This window comes from Rattus norvegicus, chromosome 4, assembly GCF_021556685.1.
Source record: "Rattus norvegicus strain SHRSP/BbbUtx chromosome 4, alternate assembly SHRSP_T2T, whole genome shotgun sequence".
Classification (NCBI taxonomy): Eukaryota; Metazoa; Chordata; class Mammalia; order Rodentia; family Muridae; genus Rattus; species Rattus norvegicus.
This window is the reverse complement of record NC_141537.1, coordinates 116,770,205-116,791,141: the sequence shown is the minus strand read 5'-3', so window position 1 is coordinate 116,791,141 and position 20,937 is coordinate 116,770,205. Positions and strand designations below refer to the sequence as shown.

The window sequence follows — 20,937 nt, the reverse complement described above, 5'->3', positions numbered from 1 at the left end:
CTCTGCTAGGCTACACAGCAGCAGCCCGCCCCCTCTGCATACACATTAGCATGCTTACACCACAGGTCCCGAGTGCTCAGGGCACTCAGGAGTGCTTGGTGTTTGTGTGTCTGAAGCTGCACTGCTGTAGGTGATCTGGGAAGGGTACCCTTCTGGACCAGGGTTCAGGTTCTGATGTCTTGCTTTTCCTTGAGCTGCGAACACCTCATCCTTATCCTTGAGGGCGACTTGCAGGAAGAAATTCTGGCCTAGGAATGCTCGAACAATGGAGGAGGCTTACTGGGCATTTAATTATTTGTGTAAATACTATCAAATGATCCAAAAGAGTCCCTGCCGGACAAAAGACAGGCCTGGGTGTGCTGCTCTCAGTGCCTCCTCCCCCCTGGGCTGTGTCAGAGGAGGAAGAGGCTGTTTCTTAGCCCGAGCTCACTCGCAGGTGCAGGTTGAGGGCAGGTAGATCTGCTCCAGGCCGCCATCCTGTGAGTGGTGTAGTGTGGCTCTGCTCTGGCAGAGCTGGGGACTTAGGTCTGAGAAGGATACTCGTCCTCCGAATCAGAAGGCAGGAAGGTTCCTGAGGCTGCTTTGCTGGCTGCTGACTTCTTCAGAGCTCTACCTGGGACAGGGGTCACTGGGAGGGGGACCACTGGGGCTCGAGCTCTGTTGGTCTGCAGCTGATCCCCCTGCAAAGGGCAAGCAGAATTTTCTATGAAGACCAGACAGGTTCTGAGTTCCAGTCCTGGTTCCCTACCAGGCTCTGGTCCTAATTCCTTCTCACTTCTCATTTCTGGAGTGACATCCTGAAGGCCCAGGGCAGTGCTGAGACCCCTAGGCAGCAACCCTTACAGTATCATCTCCTTGCCCAATGTCCCTTCTCTGTCAGCTGGCCTACCAAGCCCTCCTGGTGGACTCTGCACCTATGCATCTGGTCATCACTTCTACCTCTGGAGTTTAGAAGCATCCTTCTGCAGTTTTAGCTGAGATGAAAATGTGCTCAGTTACAGAGAAACAAGGCAAAAGCACGGAGCAAAAGGAAAGCTTAGCACAGTAGACCATGGATTGCATAGAGACTCTTCATCTCATCAGTTGCCCTACTGATTGGTCTCTCTTGCTCGTCCTGCTTTTTTTGACAAGCCTCACTGTAGCCCAAGTTGGTCTCAAATTTACAGCAGTTCTCCCAAGTTAGCTCTCGGAGTTCTGGAATGACAGGTGTGAACCACCATGCTTGGCTTCTGGTTTCAAGCTTTTTCCTCAGTGCCCCACTCCATGGTTACTAGCCCAGGTTGGCCCCTGTTTCCTCATCTGTGAGGTGTGAGGCTTCAGTGTGAGGCTTCCCCTGCTGGCACTGTGAAGTGTAAATGAACACTATCTGAAGCTTACTAGAAAGCCAGGCAAGCCACAATCCTTTCCCTTCCCTCAGGCAGTTCCAGTCCTGCCTCTCTGTCAGCCCTTCCTTTCAAGGAGAGGATTGTGGTTGTAGTTCCAGTGTGGCCTGTTTGCTTAACAAGACAGCTGGGTGGTAGATGACTAAGAGTTATAAACCCCACAGTTAGAATACCTAAGCTTCAAGCTGTGATGGTGTGAGCTATATCCCTCCCCGAACAACACAGACACAGACACACACACACACACACACACACACACACACACACACACACACACCACACCCCACACAATATAGACACACACCACACCACATACACCCCCACACCATATACACACACACACCACATATATCACATACAGACACACACACACACCACACCCCACACAATACAGACACACCACACCACATACACTCCCCCACACCATATACACTCACACCACATACACACACACGCACACACACACATGCACACCACATATATCACATACAGACACACACACACACACCACACCACCCCCACATACACACACACCACACACACATACACCACACACACATACACCACACACACACACACACACTCACCCCACCACACCCCACACAATACAGACACACACCACACCACATATACCCCACACACACCATATACAAATCACATACACACACCCCCCACACCACATACACACATACACCACACACAGACCTACACATACACCACATACACACATATACCACACACAGACCTACACACACCACACACACACCCTATATACACACACATACCACATATACCACATACACAGACACACATACACACCCCACAACACCCCCACATACACACACACCACATACACATACACCACACACATACACACACACACACACACACACACACACACACACACACACACACAATCAGGAGGCTGAAGCAGGCAAATGGCAAACTCCGGATCAGTTTGGGCTACACTGCTACACCATGAGACCAGTTGTCTCAGGAAAATAAAAGAACCAAAACCAAAACCAGCAGACCCAGCAGACCCAGCAGACCAGCAGACCCACCCTATCGCGTGTGACTGCCTCAGCAGGTTCTCTCTCCTGCCTCAGCTTGGTTTCCCCTCTACTTGTGGGGTGTGGGGAGTGGGTTGCTCTCTTGGGACCCAGGCTGTTGTGGGGGGTAGATAGGAAGGGATCCCTTGGACTCAAGGCACAAAGGGGATGAGAGGGGAAAGGGAAGGCGGGGACAAGAGAGATACCTTTCTAAGGCCCCGGCCTGCCCAGCTTGTGTAGGGCCGTCCCTGAGGCTTGGCGTGGGCGCTGCTCAGATGTGAGTACAGATGGCTCCCAACTTGCAGAGGGTTGTAGGTGAGCCCCAGCTCCAGGCTGTCTAGTGTGCTCTGGGGACGAGAGGGGGGAATTTATTCAGGGAAGTCAAGGTCACAGAACACGAGATGCCACATAGAGACCTGAGTGTGTGAGAGACTGGAAGAGGGCGAGGACATGGGTGCTGTTGAGGCTGAGACAGATGAGTCCTACTGTTCTGTCCCGGGAGGCAGGGTATGCTTGTGTCAGGCGAAGGGACAGAAGAAAGTGGAACATCTGGTGGTCAGAGACTCTGAACCTCCTAATACTAGCCCCAGGAAATGTCACTGGGTTCTGAGAAAAACCAGAGCTCCCCAGAATGGTACAAGGGACCCAGTGTGGAGGGCTGAGGGAGAGTGTGTGTTCAGGTAGGGGTGCTCTAGTCCTCAAGACAAGTACAGGGAGTTCCCAGCCTGAGGTGAGTCGGGCATGGAAGGAGGACATTTGAACATAGCATTCCTGAGTAGTTAGGTTTTCCGGCCACAACATCCTGTGCCAGGAACCACTGGCCCTGAAGTGAGACTGGCTGAGGAAGCCATGGCGCTCCTGCCCACCTCTTTGCATTCCCATGGCTGCCAAGCATCAAGCACAATCCCAGCCTCTGTCCTGTCCACTCTCAGCCGGCCAGCCAGCAGTGAATGTGGCTTCCATTCTCCCGGTCCAGAGCCTCCTCCTCTCCCACCCCAACCTGGGGGGCCCAGAGGGAGGAAAGACAGAATCTAGACAGAGAGGAGAGCAGGGATGAGGGGTGGAGAAAAGGAGGGTGGCGCTGAGCAAGGCCACCCCTGCCTGTCGGCCTCTTGCGTCTGAAGTTCAGACTTCTTCCATTCCTTCTCCCCAGCAGAGGCCGAGAGCACAGGTATGCACATGTATTAGAGGAGCACAGTGTGACAGCACACAGGGTGGCCCAGCATACAGTGTGTCAGTACGTGCGTTTGTGGGGTCATCTCTAAGACAGATGACACTAATTCTCAGTTATTGGCCCATGTCAAGGCCTGTTTCTCTCTTAACTCTTTTCACAGATTCTCTTCTCGCAAACCAGGATGGCTTCTCAATTCATTTTTTCCCCAATGCCTTAATCAGACCACTGACTTCCTCCCATTTCATTTTCTGCCTTTGCTTTTATCTCTGATGGCCGGAACATACCCGTCTGCTCTCTGCTCCCCTCCCCCTCCCCCACAGCCCTATTTTTCTCCCTTGGCCCTTTCTCAAGCTCCATTCTATTTGTCCCATGGTGCAGTAGTTTAAATGAGATTGATCACCATAGACTCATATTTGCACGCTTAGTCCCCAGTTGTGAATGCTTTGGAAACGTTAGGAGTTGTGGCCTTGTTGGAGGAGGTGTATGACTGGGAGTGGGTGTTGAGGTTTCAAAAGCCCACATCAAGCCCAGTGTCACACTACCTGCTGCCCAAAGATCAGGCTGCAGCTCTCAGCTACTGCTCCAGTGCCATGTGTGTCACCGTGCTTCCCGCTACACTAAGAGTGGACAAACCTTCTGAACTTGTAAGTCAGCCCCCGATTCAATGGTTTCTTTTATAAACAAAGTTGTAGTCTCAGTGTCTCTTCACAGTCACAGAACACTAAGACACGTGGGCTTTACTTGCCTCTATGATCTTTAGGCTGTCTTCAGGTGGGTCCTCAGAGAGCAGGGGGAAGAAGCCAGGAAGCATCAGTTCCCTCGTGGCCACCAGCTTGACCAGCAGTGTGAGAGAGTGAGACGGTGTGATCACATAGAAGCTGCAGGCAGGGAGACTCTGGTTGTGTCTGGGGATCAGGGGTTCCCCTCTGGCTAACAGCAGCCAGTCTCTTTTCTGCAACAAGGACAGACAGCTTCAGTCTTTGGCTTGTTTTGAGGATGACCCCAGCTGAGGATTCCAAGTTCTCTCTGGGGGAGGGGGAGTCAAGAAGGACAGAGCCATTTACTTTGGCCCTTGGCAGGGAAGGGCTTCTAATAGCAGAGTTACTACTCTTCCTCACCAGTCTAGACTATGCCAGAGAGACTACACACAAAAAGTTTCAGTGAAGACACAAACTAAGAAATGCTCTTTAGGGGTTGGCGATTTAGCTCAGTGGTAGAGTGCTTGCCTAAAGCCCTGGGTTCGGTCCCCAGCTCCGGAAGAAAAAAAAAAAAAAGAAATGCTCTTTAACTTGAAGTGGGTTCATCTCAGATAGACTATTAAATGCCAAGTGTGGAGTTTGAAAATGGTAATGTATGGGGCTGGGGATTTAGCTCAGTGGTAGAGTGCTTACCTAGGAAGCGCAAGGCTCTGGGTTCGGTCCCCAGCTCCGAAAAAAAAAAAAGAACCAAAAAAAAAAAAAAAAGAAAATGGTAATGTATGTCATGTGTGTATGTCATGTGTGTGTGTACAGACATGCATATGCCGTGGTATGTATATGTCAGACGACAACTTTTGGAAATTGGTCCTTGTCTTCCACCTTGTTGTGGCAGGGTAGTTTTTTGTTTGTTTGTTTGTTTCTGATGTAAATTCTAGGCTAATTGACCCACAAATTTCTGGGCAACCCCCCTATCTCCACCCCTATTTGCCACAAGAATGTTGGGATTAAAGACACATGCCACCAGAGCCTGGCTTAGCAGTTACAGGCACTGGCTGCTTTTCCAGAGGACCTAGGTTCAATTTCCGGTACCCACATGGTGTCTCACGACCATCGTGACTGTACTTCAGGGGGATCCAATGTCCCCTCTTCTAGCCTCCATGGCATGAACGAACGACGTTCAGACAAGTACAGTTTGTGCAGACAAAACATTTATACATATAAAATAAAAATGATTAGTGTGCTAGGACTGAACTTGAGTGGTCAGGGTTTTGTGGCTAGTGGTTTTACTCGATGAACTATCTCTTTTACCCCAGATCTTTACCAGCTGAGTATGGGGGCGTATTTACCTTTAATCATCACACTCAGGAGATGGAGGCGGGGGATCACAACCTCGAGGCCAGCTTGGCCTGATATGAGACCAAAAGAAAAGAATGACAGGGGATGTCCCTGGAATACCCAGGGAAGGCTTAAGGAGATGCTGCCTGCAGAGCAAGAAGAGAAAGAGGAACTGTGTAGGGGAAAACTTTAGTACAACAAGACAGTGGGTGGGGACAGGTCCCCTGAGATCAACTCAGCCAGTCCACAGGACAAAGTGAACTGATAGGATCCCGGGGCAGTGGCTCTGTGAATGAAGAGCCACTTTGTCACGCTGCCACTGAGTGGGTAGAGATCAGCCCATGGGCAGAGAGAGGAAACAAGCATTTACAAATGAATTTGTAGGCACGCCCTTTCTGATGAGATGGGGAGGAGGCAGCTTTCTGTGGTGCTTTTCCAAGGAAAACCACAAATGTTCAAGAAACACGGAGTCAGGATGGTTATAGTCACCAGTAAGTTATGTCCTCTTACTGGCTGAGACCATTGGTGACACCGGGCACAAATGTAACAGTTTGCCAGCTACACTAGATGGGGTACAACAGCCCCTCTGTGCTTCTCCCACTCTAACGAGCAATTTGGAGGACAATGAAAAAATGGACCATCAGTACTGTACAGAAGACAGACAGCGGGGAAAGGGGGCCATCGGGTACTGCATGGATCACAAGGGAAGTGACCCAGCAGCTAACTCCTGCTTGTGGTTTTGTGTTTACACCCAGGAAAATGTACTGCAATGGGAGACAGGAGGAAAAGCTCTGACATCTTAACTCAGTGCCATCAAACCACGCAGTGTACAACACCAAATCCAGTGGTTGCTGGCAAGGGCTAGGGAATGCATACATGTCTCCAAGAAAAAAAGCTGTGATTATTCTTGTGGTTGGTGGTAATGGGCTGAAAGTTTTGGAGTATGGTGCTTCCTCAATGAAAGCATGGATGGAGGTAGATGTTCTGGGCATGAGACAGTTAACTATAACTCTAATCCTAATCACAACAGTGACTGTGAATATCATCATAGTTTACAACATTGGGATGCTTGTCCAGTCACAGACACTGTACAAAGAGTACTAGAGAGACCTTTAGAAGTTCATATGCTGTTATTATTGTGCTTTTAAATATATAAATATACATATATTTATTATATATGAGTACACTGTAGATGTCTTCAGACACACCAGAAGAGGGCACCAGATCCTATTACAGATGGTTGTGAGCCACCATGTGGTTGCTGGGAATTGAACTCAGAACCCCTGAAAGAGCAGTCAGTGCTCTTAACCACTGAGCCGTCTCTCCAGACCCCTACTATTGTGCTTATATCTAGAAGTTTTTCTGAAGAACAGATTCAAGATGTGATGCAAAGTCTACTTGAGGCTTACCGAATCCGTCAAGCTGGGAGTAAATAATATTAAAATTACAGTGTATGTGTGTGTCAGGGTATTTACCTACCGTGGGGACACAGCCTTGCTAAATCTGGGGGAAGACTAGGCAATTGTTTGACTTCCATTGGCCAAAGTAACTTCTCATCAGGGCCAGGGTTTCAACCAGTACTGTTTATTAACCAGCAGTCTTCTGTTTTGTACCAGTTCAGGCGTTTGTTTGTAAGTTTGTTGAAATTCTATTGAGCTGGACAGATGACTCAGTAGTTAGGAGCATTTGCAGAATTGAGTTGCTGGGTTCAATTCCTGGTGTCCACATGGTGTCTCACAACCTCTGTAACTACAGTTTCAGAGTTTAAGGGAACCTAACACCCTCTTTTGACCTCCATGGGCACTAGGCATGCATGAGGTGTAAACACATGCATGCAGACAAAACACTTACATTTTTTTTTTAATCGAGTGCCTATTATGTTCCAAGCACTGGGTCTGCAGAGTTCACTGGATACACTCTGGGTCCTACTGGCAGGGGAAGCTTCTAAAGGATGTTCATCGGAGCCTTCCTGTGACCACTCTTCTGACGGGTCTGTTTTTAGGAATGATTGTCCTGTGTCCCATATCCATCCTAAACAAGCGGATAATATCAACTCCTTGCCCAAGCATGACTTGACTAAGCATGAGATATCTTGCTACTGAGACAACGAGCTAGGGACCGGGACAATGTGATGTTTCTTGGATCTTCTCTTTCAGGAAGAGTCATGGGCTTGCTAAGAATCTCTGAGTGCTGCACGCAGAATGCCATTTGGACACCAGACTCCAAGTCACCTGACTCTGAACTAAGTTTCTGTTAGCTGTTCACTTAGAAAGGACTGCAATCTCAAAGTCTCTGCTAATGTTGGGACACTCAGAGAAATGAGAAAGATTTTTTTGCCCCTTCCCTTTTCTTGGATTTTTGCTGTTGTTGTTGTTGCTGAAAGAATTTTATAGAGTGTTTTAAAACTTATGGGCTTGATATAATAAAGATGTCACAAAGTTCTGGAAGAGAAATAAATATGTCTTTATCAGATGACAGCTTCCATTGATCTTCAGTTCTTAGGAACATCTAGAGAGGGTGAGGAGGAAGGAAGTTTGAACTTTAAGGTTCCAATTTAGGATTGTAGATTTCCAGCCTCTCCCCCTGGAATTATGGCACTAGACACTTGAGGTCCAGGGCCCAAGCCTAAGTATGTTACTCAAATTACGGGTTGAATTGTTAGGCCAAGCAGTTGTGCCTATGTTGGCTGTGGCTAATGTCACAGCAAGCATCTGAGACTGAGAGAAAACACTGCACAGGGATCTTTGGGGTCCTCTAGGGGAAGAGTGCTTAACGACTGTAGTAGACTGCCAAGTTCTTTCTAATAGACTTTGACTACTTCTAAGGAGGAGAGTGTGAGTTAGATGCTAAACCTACCAGAAGGAAGATATTATGCTATGCATGTAAAATGTCTCCTATAGGCTCACATATTGGTGGAGCTGCTTTGGAGGGAACCTTTAGGAGATGGGGGCCTAGCTGAAGGAAGTGGATCAGCAGAGGCTCATGGTCTGGCCTGGATTCCAGTTCTAGTCCACTGAGTTGTGATCAAGTGAGCCTCTGCCAGTGTGGACCTCCTTTGCTGAGCTCTTTTCCCACCAGGAAGGGCTGTACCTCCTCACACCGAGAGACAACAAAGCTCTCTTCCTCAAAGTCATTCCTAATCGGGTATTTACGTGGTCACATCCACAAGAAAGGTAGCTGTTATACAGAATGTGAACGGATGTCTGCTTATGCTGTGATTGGAGACTTTCATTGACTTTACAAAGTGGGCTCCTTCTCTTCATAGTAGGTGTGGACAAGGAGGGCATACCATACTCCAAGTTTACCCTGAGTAAAGTCATCCTCCCTCAACTCCTTCCTCCTTCTAATTTCTGGAGTTGTGACAGAAGATGTGGCAATCATTCAAGATTGGCTCTCTACCACTCCCCTGTTTTACTCTCTTCTCTTTACCCACTTTCCAGCCTTCTGCCATTGGTTTGAGGGGATCATGTGACCCAAGTTTACATCATGAAACAGGAGTTTCTGGGTAAGTCTTCTGGAACATCCTGGTAGATCTTTCTCTTTTTCTTTCTTTCTTTTTTTTTTTTTTTTTTCAGAGCTGGGGACTGAATCCAGGGCCTTGCGCTTGCTAGGCAAGTGCTCTACCACTGAGCTAAATCCCCAACCCCCTCTTTTTCTTTATGATAAGATTTAGTCTTAAGGTTTAGCAGCCATTCTGGAGCCATAAGGCAACAGACATAAAAGTGATGTCTATCTGCTATGGATGCTGGAGCACAAAAATGGAGGTGGGTCCTTCGTTGGTCAATTGCATCAGCAATGAATTAGTTTCTCCCCAGATATCTTGTTACATGAGAAAAATAGGATCTTAATTATAGGCTGGGCTGGGCTTGGAGGTATACACTCTTAATCCCAACTTGGAGCAGAGGCAGGTGGATTTCTGTAGTGTAAGGCCAGCCTGGTCTGCATAGCAAGTTCCAGGCCAGCCAGGTATACATACATGTTCCAGGTCTACATACATGTCTCAGAAAACTTAATTATTTAATCTACAGTTATAGAAGTTTTCTTCTAGTTGCAGCCTAATGATTCATTATGGATACAAAGAGAAGGAAGAGAATATAGTTATTGACCTCTGGCTGACAGGAATAAAAGCAGCACTGATGCCTTGCAAGATCAGATGAGTGTTCGTTATTGCAAGCAGAAACTTTAATCTCATGGGCCAGCACTACCTGGGTCTGCCATCAGTGTGATGGCCAGTGAACAAATACAGTTCGCAATTAATGGAGTATGACCAGTTGCCGAGTGAGGTGTTTCAGAGGCAACCAGAGAGAGCAGGTAGGAGCAAAATACCCATGGCTTGTGAAGAGAGACGCATCTCCTTGGTATAATGCACGCCTGGGGCCTTAGGAGACTGGAAGGAAGCAAGGAGAACCGGGAGGGCAGAAGCAGCTGTTGCAGCATCCAGTACCCTTCTTGGCTTGAATCTGAAAAAGTTCCCGTAGACTGTGTGTTGAAATCTTGGTCCTCAGAAGATGGAACCATCTGGGAGAAGTTAGAAACTTTAGGAGGCGGGGACTAGCTGCAGGAAAGAGGTCACCTAGGGGCGTATCCTTGGAAGTTAGATCTTACCTTGTCCTCCCTTCCTGTCACTCTCTCTGCTTCCTGTCCATCATGAACGGAATAGTCTCCGCCACATGATCTTTTTCATCATGGACCTAGAATCAACTGAGCCAAGGGCTATGTTCTGAACACTTGAAATTGTGAGCCAAAGTAAGTTCTCCCTCTCTTGACTATCTCAGGCATTTCTCCGTAGTGCTAAAAATCTGACTAAGACAGCCTGCGGCTCTCACACAAGCTCTCATAAGCAGGGGAAACGGTAAAAGATTCCCAACCGTCTGAAGCAGGTTACCCAGCCCTCACAAGTGAGGAAGGAGTGCTGTCCAGAACAGGCGACAACACAGACTTTTATACCTTTAGAATGACGAACACCATCCAAAATCTTTTCTCCAACTGCAGTAGAATGAAACTAGAAATCAGTAATGAAAGCAACAATAAACTTCAACACGTTCACAACCGAGGAAGTCACGGGAGAAACTAGGAACTAACTTACAGCGAATGGAGAGTAAGACACAAGCTAACAAAGTCTACGGCAATCTGCTAAGGCAGGGCTTGTGGTAAGAGGAGAAACAGAGTCACCAATCTTTCCCAGCGGTGAACCTGTGGGCCACTACAACGACTGGTCTGGCAAGATAGGCCCCTGGGTGCAAGAGTAACAACTTTCTGATTGGCTTTAAAGCCGACTTCACAAGTTGAAACCCATACCTGATACCATTACCATGGCCAGGAATCTGTGACTAGAAAGATCATAGGCCCTTGGGGAGAACCTGCTTCTAGTAGTCTGGTGAGTGGACATAGTATCAAGCCAACTCCTGATGACCTATCTCTACACCCGTAAATTAGAGTGTGTCTTAGCCCTCACTATACAAACTTCCTTTTTGCATTAGATAGCAACGGACTCAGAGACCCACAGCTGGTCAAGGTGCAGAGAATAAGAGATGGTGGCCATTTGTATCACACTCCTCCACCCAAGGCTCAGGGATCATGGTGGAGAGGGGCAGAGAGACTATGAGAGTCAGATCTGGTAGATAACTATAGGAAAACTGTTTTCTGGACATAAGCAAGACAGCTGCATGTATGACTCCATAACAATTGAGATGGCATACAGAAGCCAAGATTTTTTATTTTTTTTAGGTATATGAGTGTTTTGCCTGTGAATCACATGCATGCCTAGTGTCTGTGGAGGTCAGAGAGGACATCACATATCTTGGAACTGTAGTTACAGAGCGTTGTGAGCCACCATGAGTGTGCTGGAACTGAACCTAGGTCTTCTGTAAGAGAAACAAGTGCTCTTAGCTGCTGAGCCGTCTCTCCAATTCCTTGGGTTAATATTTAAAAAAAAAAAACAGTCAGTAAATTATACAGTGCTGTCTTAGTTAGGGTTTCTGATGCTGTGAAGAGACGCCATGATGGAGACAAGTCTTATAAAGGACAACATTTGATTGGGGCTGGCTTACAGGCTTAGTTCAGTACTGTCATGGCAGGAAATATGGTGGCAAGCAGGCAGACATGGTGCTAGAGAAGGAGTTTAGAGTTCTGCATCTTGATATGCAGGTAGCAAAAGGAGACTGTTTCACACTGGGCATAGCTCGAGCATATACCTCAAAGCTTGCCTCCATAGGGACACACTTCCTCCAATAATGCCACGCCTCCAATATTACCACTCCCTATGGGCCAAGCATTCAAACACACGAGTCTATCAAAGTCATACCTATTCAGACCACCACATACGCTAGTAAAATAAAGAGGAAAAAAGACCTATATACTTATCTAGTAGATTTCATTTTTAAAAAACAAAATTCAGTACCCTTTCACATTAAGCACAAACAACAAACCAGGAGTTGGGGTAGAGCTCCCTTATCTTGACAAAATGCTCAAACCAAAATAAAACAGCAAAAATGAAAAATAACTTGTAGCTTCCCGCTGTAGTGCCTTGTGCCTAGAATTAGAGCATTTGGGAGGCTGATGTAGGGAGGATCACTACATGTTCAAAACCAGCCAGGGCTGGGTAGGGAGTTCCAGGCCAACTTGGACTCTGTTTCAAAACAAATAAAGAAGCAAGCAAACGACTCCCTACCCCTACAAAACTCCCTCAGAATTATAACTCACAGGGGTAAACGGTAGCACACTGTGGTTTGAACAAGAATGACCCCCTCAGGCTCATATTTTTGGATGCTCGGTCATCAGTGGTGCTATTAGGAGGTGTAGTCTTGTAGGAGGAAGTGTGTCACTGGGGGCGGGCTTTGAGGTTTCAAAAGCCCAAGCCAGGCCCGGTTGTTCTCTCTTTCTGCTCCCTGTTGATTAGGATGTAGAGTTCTCAGCTATTACTCCAGCCTCATGTCTGCCTGCAGGCCGTCATGATCTCTCACATGATGGTGAACTAGGCCTCTGAAACTGTAAGCCAGCCCCAGTGAAATGCTTTATTTTTTCTTTTGGTTTTTCGAGACAAAGTTTCTCTGTGTAGTCCTGGATGTCCTAGAACTCACTCTGTAGATCTGGCTGGCCTCAAACTCACAGAGATCTACCTGCCTCTGCCTCCTGAGTGCTGGGATGAAAGGCGTGTGCCAACTCACTCTGTAGATCTGGCTGGCCTCAAACTCACAGAGATCTACCTGCCTCTGCCTCCTGAGTGCTGGGATGAAAGGCGTGTGCCACCACTGCCTGGCTTAAATGCTTTCTTTTTTTTTTTTTGGTTCTTTTTTTTTCGGAGCTGGGGACCGAACCCAGGGCCTTGCGCTTCCTAGGTAAGCGCTCTACCACTGAGCTAAATCCCCAACCCCTTAAATGCTTTCTTTTACAAGACTTGCTGGGATCTCCGTGTCTCTTCGCAGCAACAGAACACTACGACACACACTTTGCTGCTAAGAGCAGAAAAACAAATATATCTGGTCTTATCCATTATGTACAACACTGTACTGGGGACATGATAAAGACCAGAGGCCCTTTAGGAGGTTAGGATTCTGGGTTTGACCCCAGGTGAGACCCATCCATGAATATTCCAGGTATATTAACAACATAGCACACGGAAACTGGAGCTTTCTGACTTATGCCAACAGCTGCTCGACAGTTACCACAACAGAGAGCAGTGGACAAGCCCGTGCTGGCTGGTATTGGTGCTATGAAGGCCAGGTAAGATGCAGCAACAGACACAAGGGTGGAAGAGGACAGGCAACCAACGAGTGGGGACAAGGCATGATGGGAGCAGGAAAGCTTCACAGTGAAGGCATTTAAGCAGAATCTGGAAAAAGTGAATAAAACTTTGTGAGATGGGCAGAGGCCAGGGCAAGGGCACAACAGCAGAGGTGTGAAAGAAGTTAGTGCATTCGGGAACAGTAATTTATTAGTGTCTCTGGAATGGAGACTAAAAGAAGCTCGGTAAAAGATAAAGCAAGGAGAGTAGACCAGGCTGGACCACAGGAGGCCCAGTGACCTTGCTAGCCTTCTGCCTTCATGCTTACTCCCCTCCTGACCTTCAGAGTCTAGCCTCTAGCCTCACTCTGTTTTTCTTCAAGGCTCTTGACCTGCCATCACCCCACTCTGGGCTTGCAACCTTGATCTTGACTCTTCGCCTACACAGCCAAGGACTTTCTGCTTCTCCACCCATTCACAGCCCAACCAGCTCATAGCCTGTGTGCTCAGACTGGACACATCCTGACTGGAATTCTGTCACTTCAGTGGCCAATTGGGACAGCCATGGACTGGAAACTCAGGAATGTGTCTCTAGAGACGCTGACATTTTAAGTAGGAAACTGAAAGAGCTAGGTGGTATTTTCATTTCTTTTTCTAGTCCACACAGAGCTAACTCTGAGAGAAATGAGGATGTGGAAAGTGAGTCACTGGCTACATAACTGGGCCTCCACAGTAGGGGCCAGTAATTGAAACAACATTCTCCTGGTAATGGAGGGATTCATCTCAGAAAGACTTGGAAAAATTAATGTTATTTTCTTTTATATATCTTTATTCCCTACCACATTTTATGAAATTGTTATTCAAACATAGAAAAAAATTCGAAAGCACGCAAAGACAAAATAACGAGTTAAGGAAGTTGGTGGAAGGAGAAAGGCAGTAATGGAGCCAGGATTAGAAAAGCTGTCCAAGATGCTAGGGACCCCATGGTTCTGGACATACAGTCTGGGAGCAGCTGCTCTCGGATATTACTGAGTAACAAGTATGTTTCAGAGACTGCCTGCGATTGGTATGTCAACGAGCCCCTAGTGACTGTAGAGTGGTTTAACATTTGGAACTTGAACAAACTTCCTGGGCTCAGTCCCGGCTCTACCATTTCCCTGCACCTTAGTTTCCTCATCTGCAAGACAAAGATGGTTCTTACTTTATAGGGTTGTTATGGTAACAGATTAATCTGATAGTTGTAATGTACTTGGAACTGTGGTAAGCACAAAGTAAGCATCATAAAATATTATGTTTGTAAAATTAGCCAGGCATAATAGTGCACATTTGATTCCAGAATTCAAAAGGAAGAGGAAGGTGGTTCCCTGTGTATCCAAGGTCAGCTTGGTCTACATAGTGAGTTCTGGGCTAGCTAGGGTTATGTAGTGAGATCTCTGTCTTTTTTTTTTTTTTTAATTAAGATGTGTTTAATTATTAGTTGCTTCTTATTTTTGGGTAATTTTTAGATATAGGTCTATAAACACATCAAAGGACTATAAGAACACAGACTGTTATGATTTGAACTGAGTGAACTTTATGAGATTGGTAGATGCTATGCAGTGATTTTCTCTGAGAGTAAAACCTTCCATCTTGGAAGATCCTGAAGACATAGGATGTCAGAAAGGAGGTAAGACAACAGGATGTTCTAAGGGAGATGGAACAGTTAATCCTTCAGAGACGCTCCTTAAGCTCTTTAAACTCAGGAAGTAAACAATGCAAAGTCTTCAGGAAGTCCCTGAAACTGACCAGACTCACTAGGCTCCTTTTCCCCAAGCATGTAAGCTGTAAGGACTGCTGAGAGATACCCATCAGACAAAGGTGCTTAGAAGAGCTGCTTATAAGAGGCTCAGACCAAGCAAGCTGCCTGGAGGAGGCACAGACCATCTCAGTTACCTGTAAAGAACACTCTCCCCTGCTTACCCTGTCCAGCTGCCTACAACTATGCAATGCATTCCAAGTTTCAGGCTTTTGTGAGCTGTCACTCATGCTGGGGTGGGCTTTTGGTAATGCAGCTGTCTTTGAGTTGTTTCTGTTCCTGTAAGTAACCCCTTCCCCATACTCTTGTAAGTAATTCCAATAGAATTCATTGGTTCACCATATTGGACTTTAGTGGTATCTCTACTTTGGTCTGTCATCAATTTCCTATATAGAATGGAGAGATGTTTGTTTTGTCTCCAAGAACTATTATCACAAAACATAAAGATAGAGAATACTATCTATCAGAAAGATTGGGCAGAGCTTTTCTGATGAAAGTCAGATACCCAAATAAAACAAATAATCTTTGAGGAAGACAGAAATGGGGCGAATTGCAGAAAAACAAAACAAGAAACCAGGGAATGGAAAGTACATTTCTGACTGCAGTTGACTAAGGCTTAAAGCACGTGCAAAGTGTAGTTGGAAAAGTTACGTAACTTTTATAGCAGAGGAGCCTGATGGGGCGACACGGATGGCAAGGATCTGACTATTGCAGCATTCATTTTGTCTAGAAAGCTGCTCCAAATGAAGAGCTGGAGGAGAGGAAGCAGTGAGCAAACTCACCTATACTTTGACTTGTGGGGAAGCTCGTGAACCCGGAAGTGAAAACATGGAGTCAACTAACTGGCTGGGGCGAATTAAAGACTGCACTCTGCGTGTAGTCAGATGACAAAGGTGGATATGAGAGCTCGTGGTAACAGCTACTTCTGCATCTGGAGATCACTGCAGGCCGCTTCTGCCTCCCAGGACAGTCAGAGAAGCTAGGGAACGTATAGAGACTGTTTCTAGTGAGGTCTTGTGGAGGATGGGAGCACGTGGAGAGGAGAGGAGGGACAGCAGGAACGGAAGAGCATGAAAGGTGGGGTATTTAATGCTCTTCATTCATTTGGTTGGAATATATGTTAGGTGAAGGGAATGATGGGATATAAAGCTGGACCTTGAATACTAGACAGAGAAATATAGACTTAATGGTGTAATAATAGTCTCTAGAGGAGAAAGGTTCCAGAGAGAGGTGGGAATTAGGATAGCTCCATTCACCCCGAGGGCATGTGTTGAGTTTAGGTGGGAGGGGATAGTGGTAGTCATGATGGTGGAGCTCAGAATCTCGGGTTCCTAGATTCTGCTAAGAGATGTTTACAAGGAAGCAGCAACTAGCAGATCTATTGGCAGAGACCTGGTGGTGGGGTAGGGTGTGACTTAAGCCAGTTTTCCACTTGGGACATTTGTGATATGAGTTATATAGGTTGGGAGGCAGAAGTACTTGTGAGACGTTAAGTGTTTCAGGAGACTTGGGTGGAAATGATTAGAGTGGAGAACTTTTGGGGTGATGGGAGTCACACAGCACACCGGGCTTGTCGCTGAAAGCTCTGGAAGATGGATTGAGTTGAAGCAGGATGGCCACCCAGCTGTGACTCAGTACAGTACCTGAGTACTCTGTCTGCCCGGTGCAGGGAAGGGTGAGCCCTCTCTACCAACTGAAGCCTGTATAATACATTTATACACAAGGGAGGCTTTTATTAGATGTTCGGTTAAAGTAAAAATCATGTCAGGACTGTATGTTTGAAAACCAAAGACCAAAGAATGAAACAAATGCACCAGATTAAGGCTTAACTGTAAAGAACCTTAAATGCTTAAAACTACATGTATTTGTTTGTATGAGTGTATGTGTGTGTGTGTTGTGTGTGTTTGTGTATCTGTATTGGTTTATGTGTATGTAAATCTGTGTGTGTGTGTGAGTTGTGTGTGTTGGTTTGTGTGTATGTAAGTCTCTGTGTATTGAGTGTGTGTGTGTGAATCTGTGTGTGTGTATGTGAATCTGTGTGTGTGTATGTGTGTGAGTTGTGTTTGTTGGTTTATGTGTATGTGAATCTGTGTGTGTGTGTGTTGTGTGTTTGTGTATCTGTGTTGGTTTGTGTGTATGTGAATCTGTGTGTGTGTATGTGTGTGAGTTGTGTGTGTTGGTTTATGTGTATGTGAATCTGTGTGTGTGTCTTGTGTATGTGTGTTGGTTTGTGTGTATGTGAATCTGTATGTGCGTTGTGTGTGTTTGTGTATGTAAATCTGTGTGTGTGTTGTGTGTGTGTGTGTATGTTGGTTTGTGTGTATGTAAGTCTCTGTGTATTGAGTGTGTGTGTGTGTGTGTGTGTGTGTGTGTGTGTGTAGGTCAGAGGATAGATTGTAAGTACCAATTCTCCCAACATGGAGGTCCCAGGATCAAGCTTAGGTCATTAGGCTTGAACTGACCCCTAAAAGTTGTCCTCTAATGTCCACATTTGTGAGTGATCTTACACACAGAGAGACACATACACATGCAAACAAACAAAAACAAACAAACGTAATGATAGCAAAAGAGAACAAGAAGAGCTAGGCATGGTGGGACATGCCTTTAATCCCAGCCCTCAGGACGCAGGCAGGTGGATCACTGTGAGTTTGAAGTCGGTTTGGTCGATATAGAGAGCTGTAGGAAGGCTAGGATGATGTAGGCTCTGTCTAAGAAAACCAAAAAAAAAAAAAAAAGAAAAAGAAAAAGAAGACAGGAGGAAGCAAATGGAAATTGTAACCAACAACTCTGTGTAAACCGTGCGCCAGGTGCTTTACACATGCAATTGGATGCACTCAAACACATGCAAGGCACATTTTAGAGTTTCGGTTAGATATGACAGAGACAAGAGTTGCTAGTGTGTCTCATACGTGCCTCTTTCCTTTCTTTCTCCCCTGCTGTACCGCTTGCAGATGAAGCCTTGCTAGCGCTGGCCTTGAATATTTTATACAAGATCTCACAATGCTGCGAGTCATGTCAGAGAAGCTAAGTCTGCGGCTGAGTGGGAGGAGGAAAGCAGAGAACAGGGCCGGGAGGATGTGGTGAGAGCCTGAGTGTGTGTGCACGCATGTGTGTAAAGGGCTTCGGGACAGCAGCTCCAGGTTACAGATAACTACTGAGCGAAGGAGAAAGATATAAGAAAGGCCATTGTAGTTACAAGATGGATCTTCTTTGGTGTTTTTCAAAAACACAAATTAATTAATTAAAAATTACTTTTGGGTCGCTCAATAATTTTTTTTTAAGATTTATTTATTTATTATATGTAAGTACACTGTTACTATCTTCAGACACACCAGAAGAGGACATCGGATCTCATTACAGATGGTTGTGAGCCACCATGTGGTTGCTGGGATTTGAACTCAGGACCTCTGGAAGAGCAGTCAGTGCTCTTAACCGCTGAGCCATCTCTCCAGCCCAATAATTTTTTTTAATATGTCATTCTGCAGAGACTAAACCGCAGGGGGCCACTGTGTTTGCTGGGGTTATGAATACATAAATACACCATAGTTAGAGATATGTTATGTTGCTTATGTTCACAGTCAGGAAACAATAAAGGAGCAGACCGGGGGCTATCAAGTTCCAAAGTGCAGGCTTTTCTCGAGCAAGAGGGATATTTTCATCAGAATACTTTAGAAAACTGCCCAAACCACTCCAAAGTAGAACAGGGCCAGGAGAGATGGCTCAGCAATTAAAAAGTACCGGTTTGCAATCAGAGGCCAGACTGTTTCCCGGCACTTATACAAGCCAGAGATCCCGACAACTCCGAGGGACAGGGACGTGGAGGCAGGTGGATGACTGCAGGTCCTGGCTTCCAACCTAGCCTAGAATTCACAAGCGTCAGGTTCAGGAAGAGAATCTGCCTCAAAGAAAAAGGCAGAGAGAGAGGACACTTGGTGGCCATTTTTTGTGCCCCCCCCTCAATTAGACACACATACACAGGTAAATCTTTAAAAAATAGAGGCAACAAAAGGGGAATTTATTTTCTGAGCCAAAATTTGACTGAGGTAACAAAAGGGGAATTTTGAGACAAAATTTGACTGAAGCTAAGAACTTGGTTGGGAAAGTGGGGAAGTGGTAGAAATACCAGGAAAAGGCAAGTGTGTCAGTTTGGATTTTAGAGTAAATTAAATTTACATCTCAGTCTTTAAGTCAAATCATAGGACAAACACTTGAAAAATATGACTTGAAATATGCTTTTCTCTAAAAAAGGAGTAGAACATATAAGGTCTGATGGAGAAAGGCATCTGGAAAGGGCTCACTAAGGAAGCACCATTGAGCTGTGTCTTTCGGGTTAGGATAGGATTTGAACACATGGAGATAAGAGAAGGGACAGCATGAACAGAGGAGAATCAAAGGTGGGGAGATTAATACTCTTCACTCATTTGGTTGTATGGTATGATTTTTTTTTAAAGATTTATTTATTTGTTTTGTATGTGAGTACACTGTAGCTGTCTTCAGACACACCAGAAGAGGGCATCGGATCCCATTACAAATGGTTGTGAGCCACCATGTGGTTGCTGGGGATTGAACTCAGGACCTCTGGAAGAGCAGTCGGTGCTCTTAACCACTGAGCCATCTCTCCAGCCCCCGTATGGTATGATTTGTGAAGAGAATAATGGGAGATAAAGCTGGACCTTGAATATAGACTGTGTGTTTGTATTCATATATAGGTGTGTGTGTGTGTGTATGTGTGTGTGTGTGTGTGTGTGTGACGTGAGGGATCAAATCTAAGGATTTATGCACACACCAGGCAAGTTCTCTATCACTGAATGACAACATCAGCTGAAGACACAAAGTGTTTTGAAGCTGTAGATGGCAGACTCACTGCCATGCTTCAAGGCCAGTTGGGGGGCTTTGCTATAAGCCGGATCAAGAAGGAGAAACATGCAAAGCATCCCGACTTGTGAAGAAGTGAGTGCAGTATTAAAGCACAAGCAAAACAGGGTGGGCTTGAAAAGCCCAGTGAGGATCCAGGGAATTCGGGTGACGGGTGGATTGGGTGGCTGAGGTTCATTAAATGAGTGGGTGCAGGCACAGAAGAAAATGTGGTGTCCAAGGAGGCAGTGAGGCTGGGGGTGGCAGTGCACGTCCTTAGACCCAGCCTTGTGCAAGACCCAGCCTCGGCAGATCTCTGTGAGTTAGAGGCCAGCCTGGTCTACATAGTAAGTTCCAAGCCATCCAGAGTTATAAAGTGAGTCTGTGTCTAAAATAATCAGAGAAAGAAAGAAAGAAAGAAAGAAAGAAAGAAAGAAAGAAAGAAAGAGAGAGAGAAAGAGAGAGAGAGAGAGAGAAAGAAAGGAAGGTTAAGGTAGTTCACCATGCAGGTAAAATGGAGCCAGGGAAGGCAAATTAGGAGTTTATGAAAAAAAGTTTTTGAAAAGCACCGGGGACAGGAAACAAGGACAACTCCAATTTAGGAGAGAGAAACTGATGTGGCCCCGGTGACTCGACTGTAAAGGACACCATGGCTGAAAGTGGCTGAGGTTTTAAGCCTGGGTGACTTAGACAGTGGTGGGGCCGCTATTAACAGAAAGACAGAAGTTAGAAGAGAAGTCGGCTTGGGGAACACCAGTGTGGGAAGGCTGGGGCACAGAGCGCTGCACGGGGAACTGAGGAGTCACTGGATTGAAAAAAACAAATAAAACATAAAAATCCAAAACCAAACAGGGCTGTGGAGATGAATCAGCAATTAGGAATTTTTTGCTCTTCAAAGGACCCAAGTTTGGTTTCAACAACCATGTTA

The 20,937-nt window shown here is 46.0% G+C and overlaps 1 protein-coding gene across 1 annotated transcript in view; it reads right to left on the bottom strand.

Moving 5' to 3' along the window:
* Positions 1–271: 271 nt before the first annotated feature.
* The window catches only part of M1ap (meiosis 1 associated protein), a 90,784-nt gene continuing 70,118 nt past the window's right edge, over positions 272–20,937 (bottom strand). The window contains exons 8-10 of the mRNA NM_001447412.1: positions 4,351–4,557; positions 2,638–2,778; positions 272–680 (exon numbers count right to left, since the gene is read on the bottom strand). Coding sequence (NP_001434341.1) covers positions 522–680; positions 2,638–2,778; positions 4,351–4,557 — 507 coding nt within the window. The 3' untranslated portion in view covers positions 272–521. The remainder of the gene's footprint in view (positions 681–2,637; positions 2,779–4,350; positions 4,558–20,937) is intronic.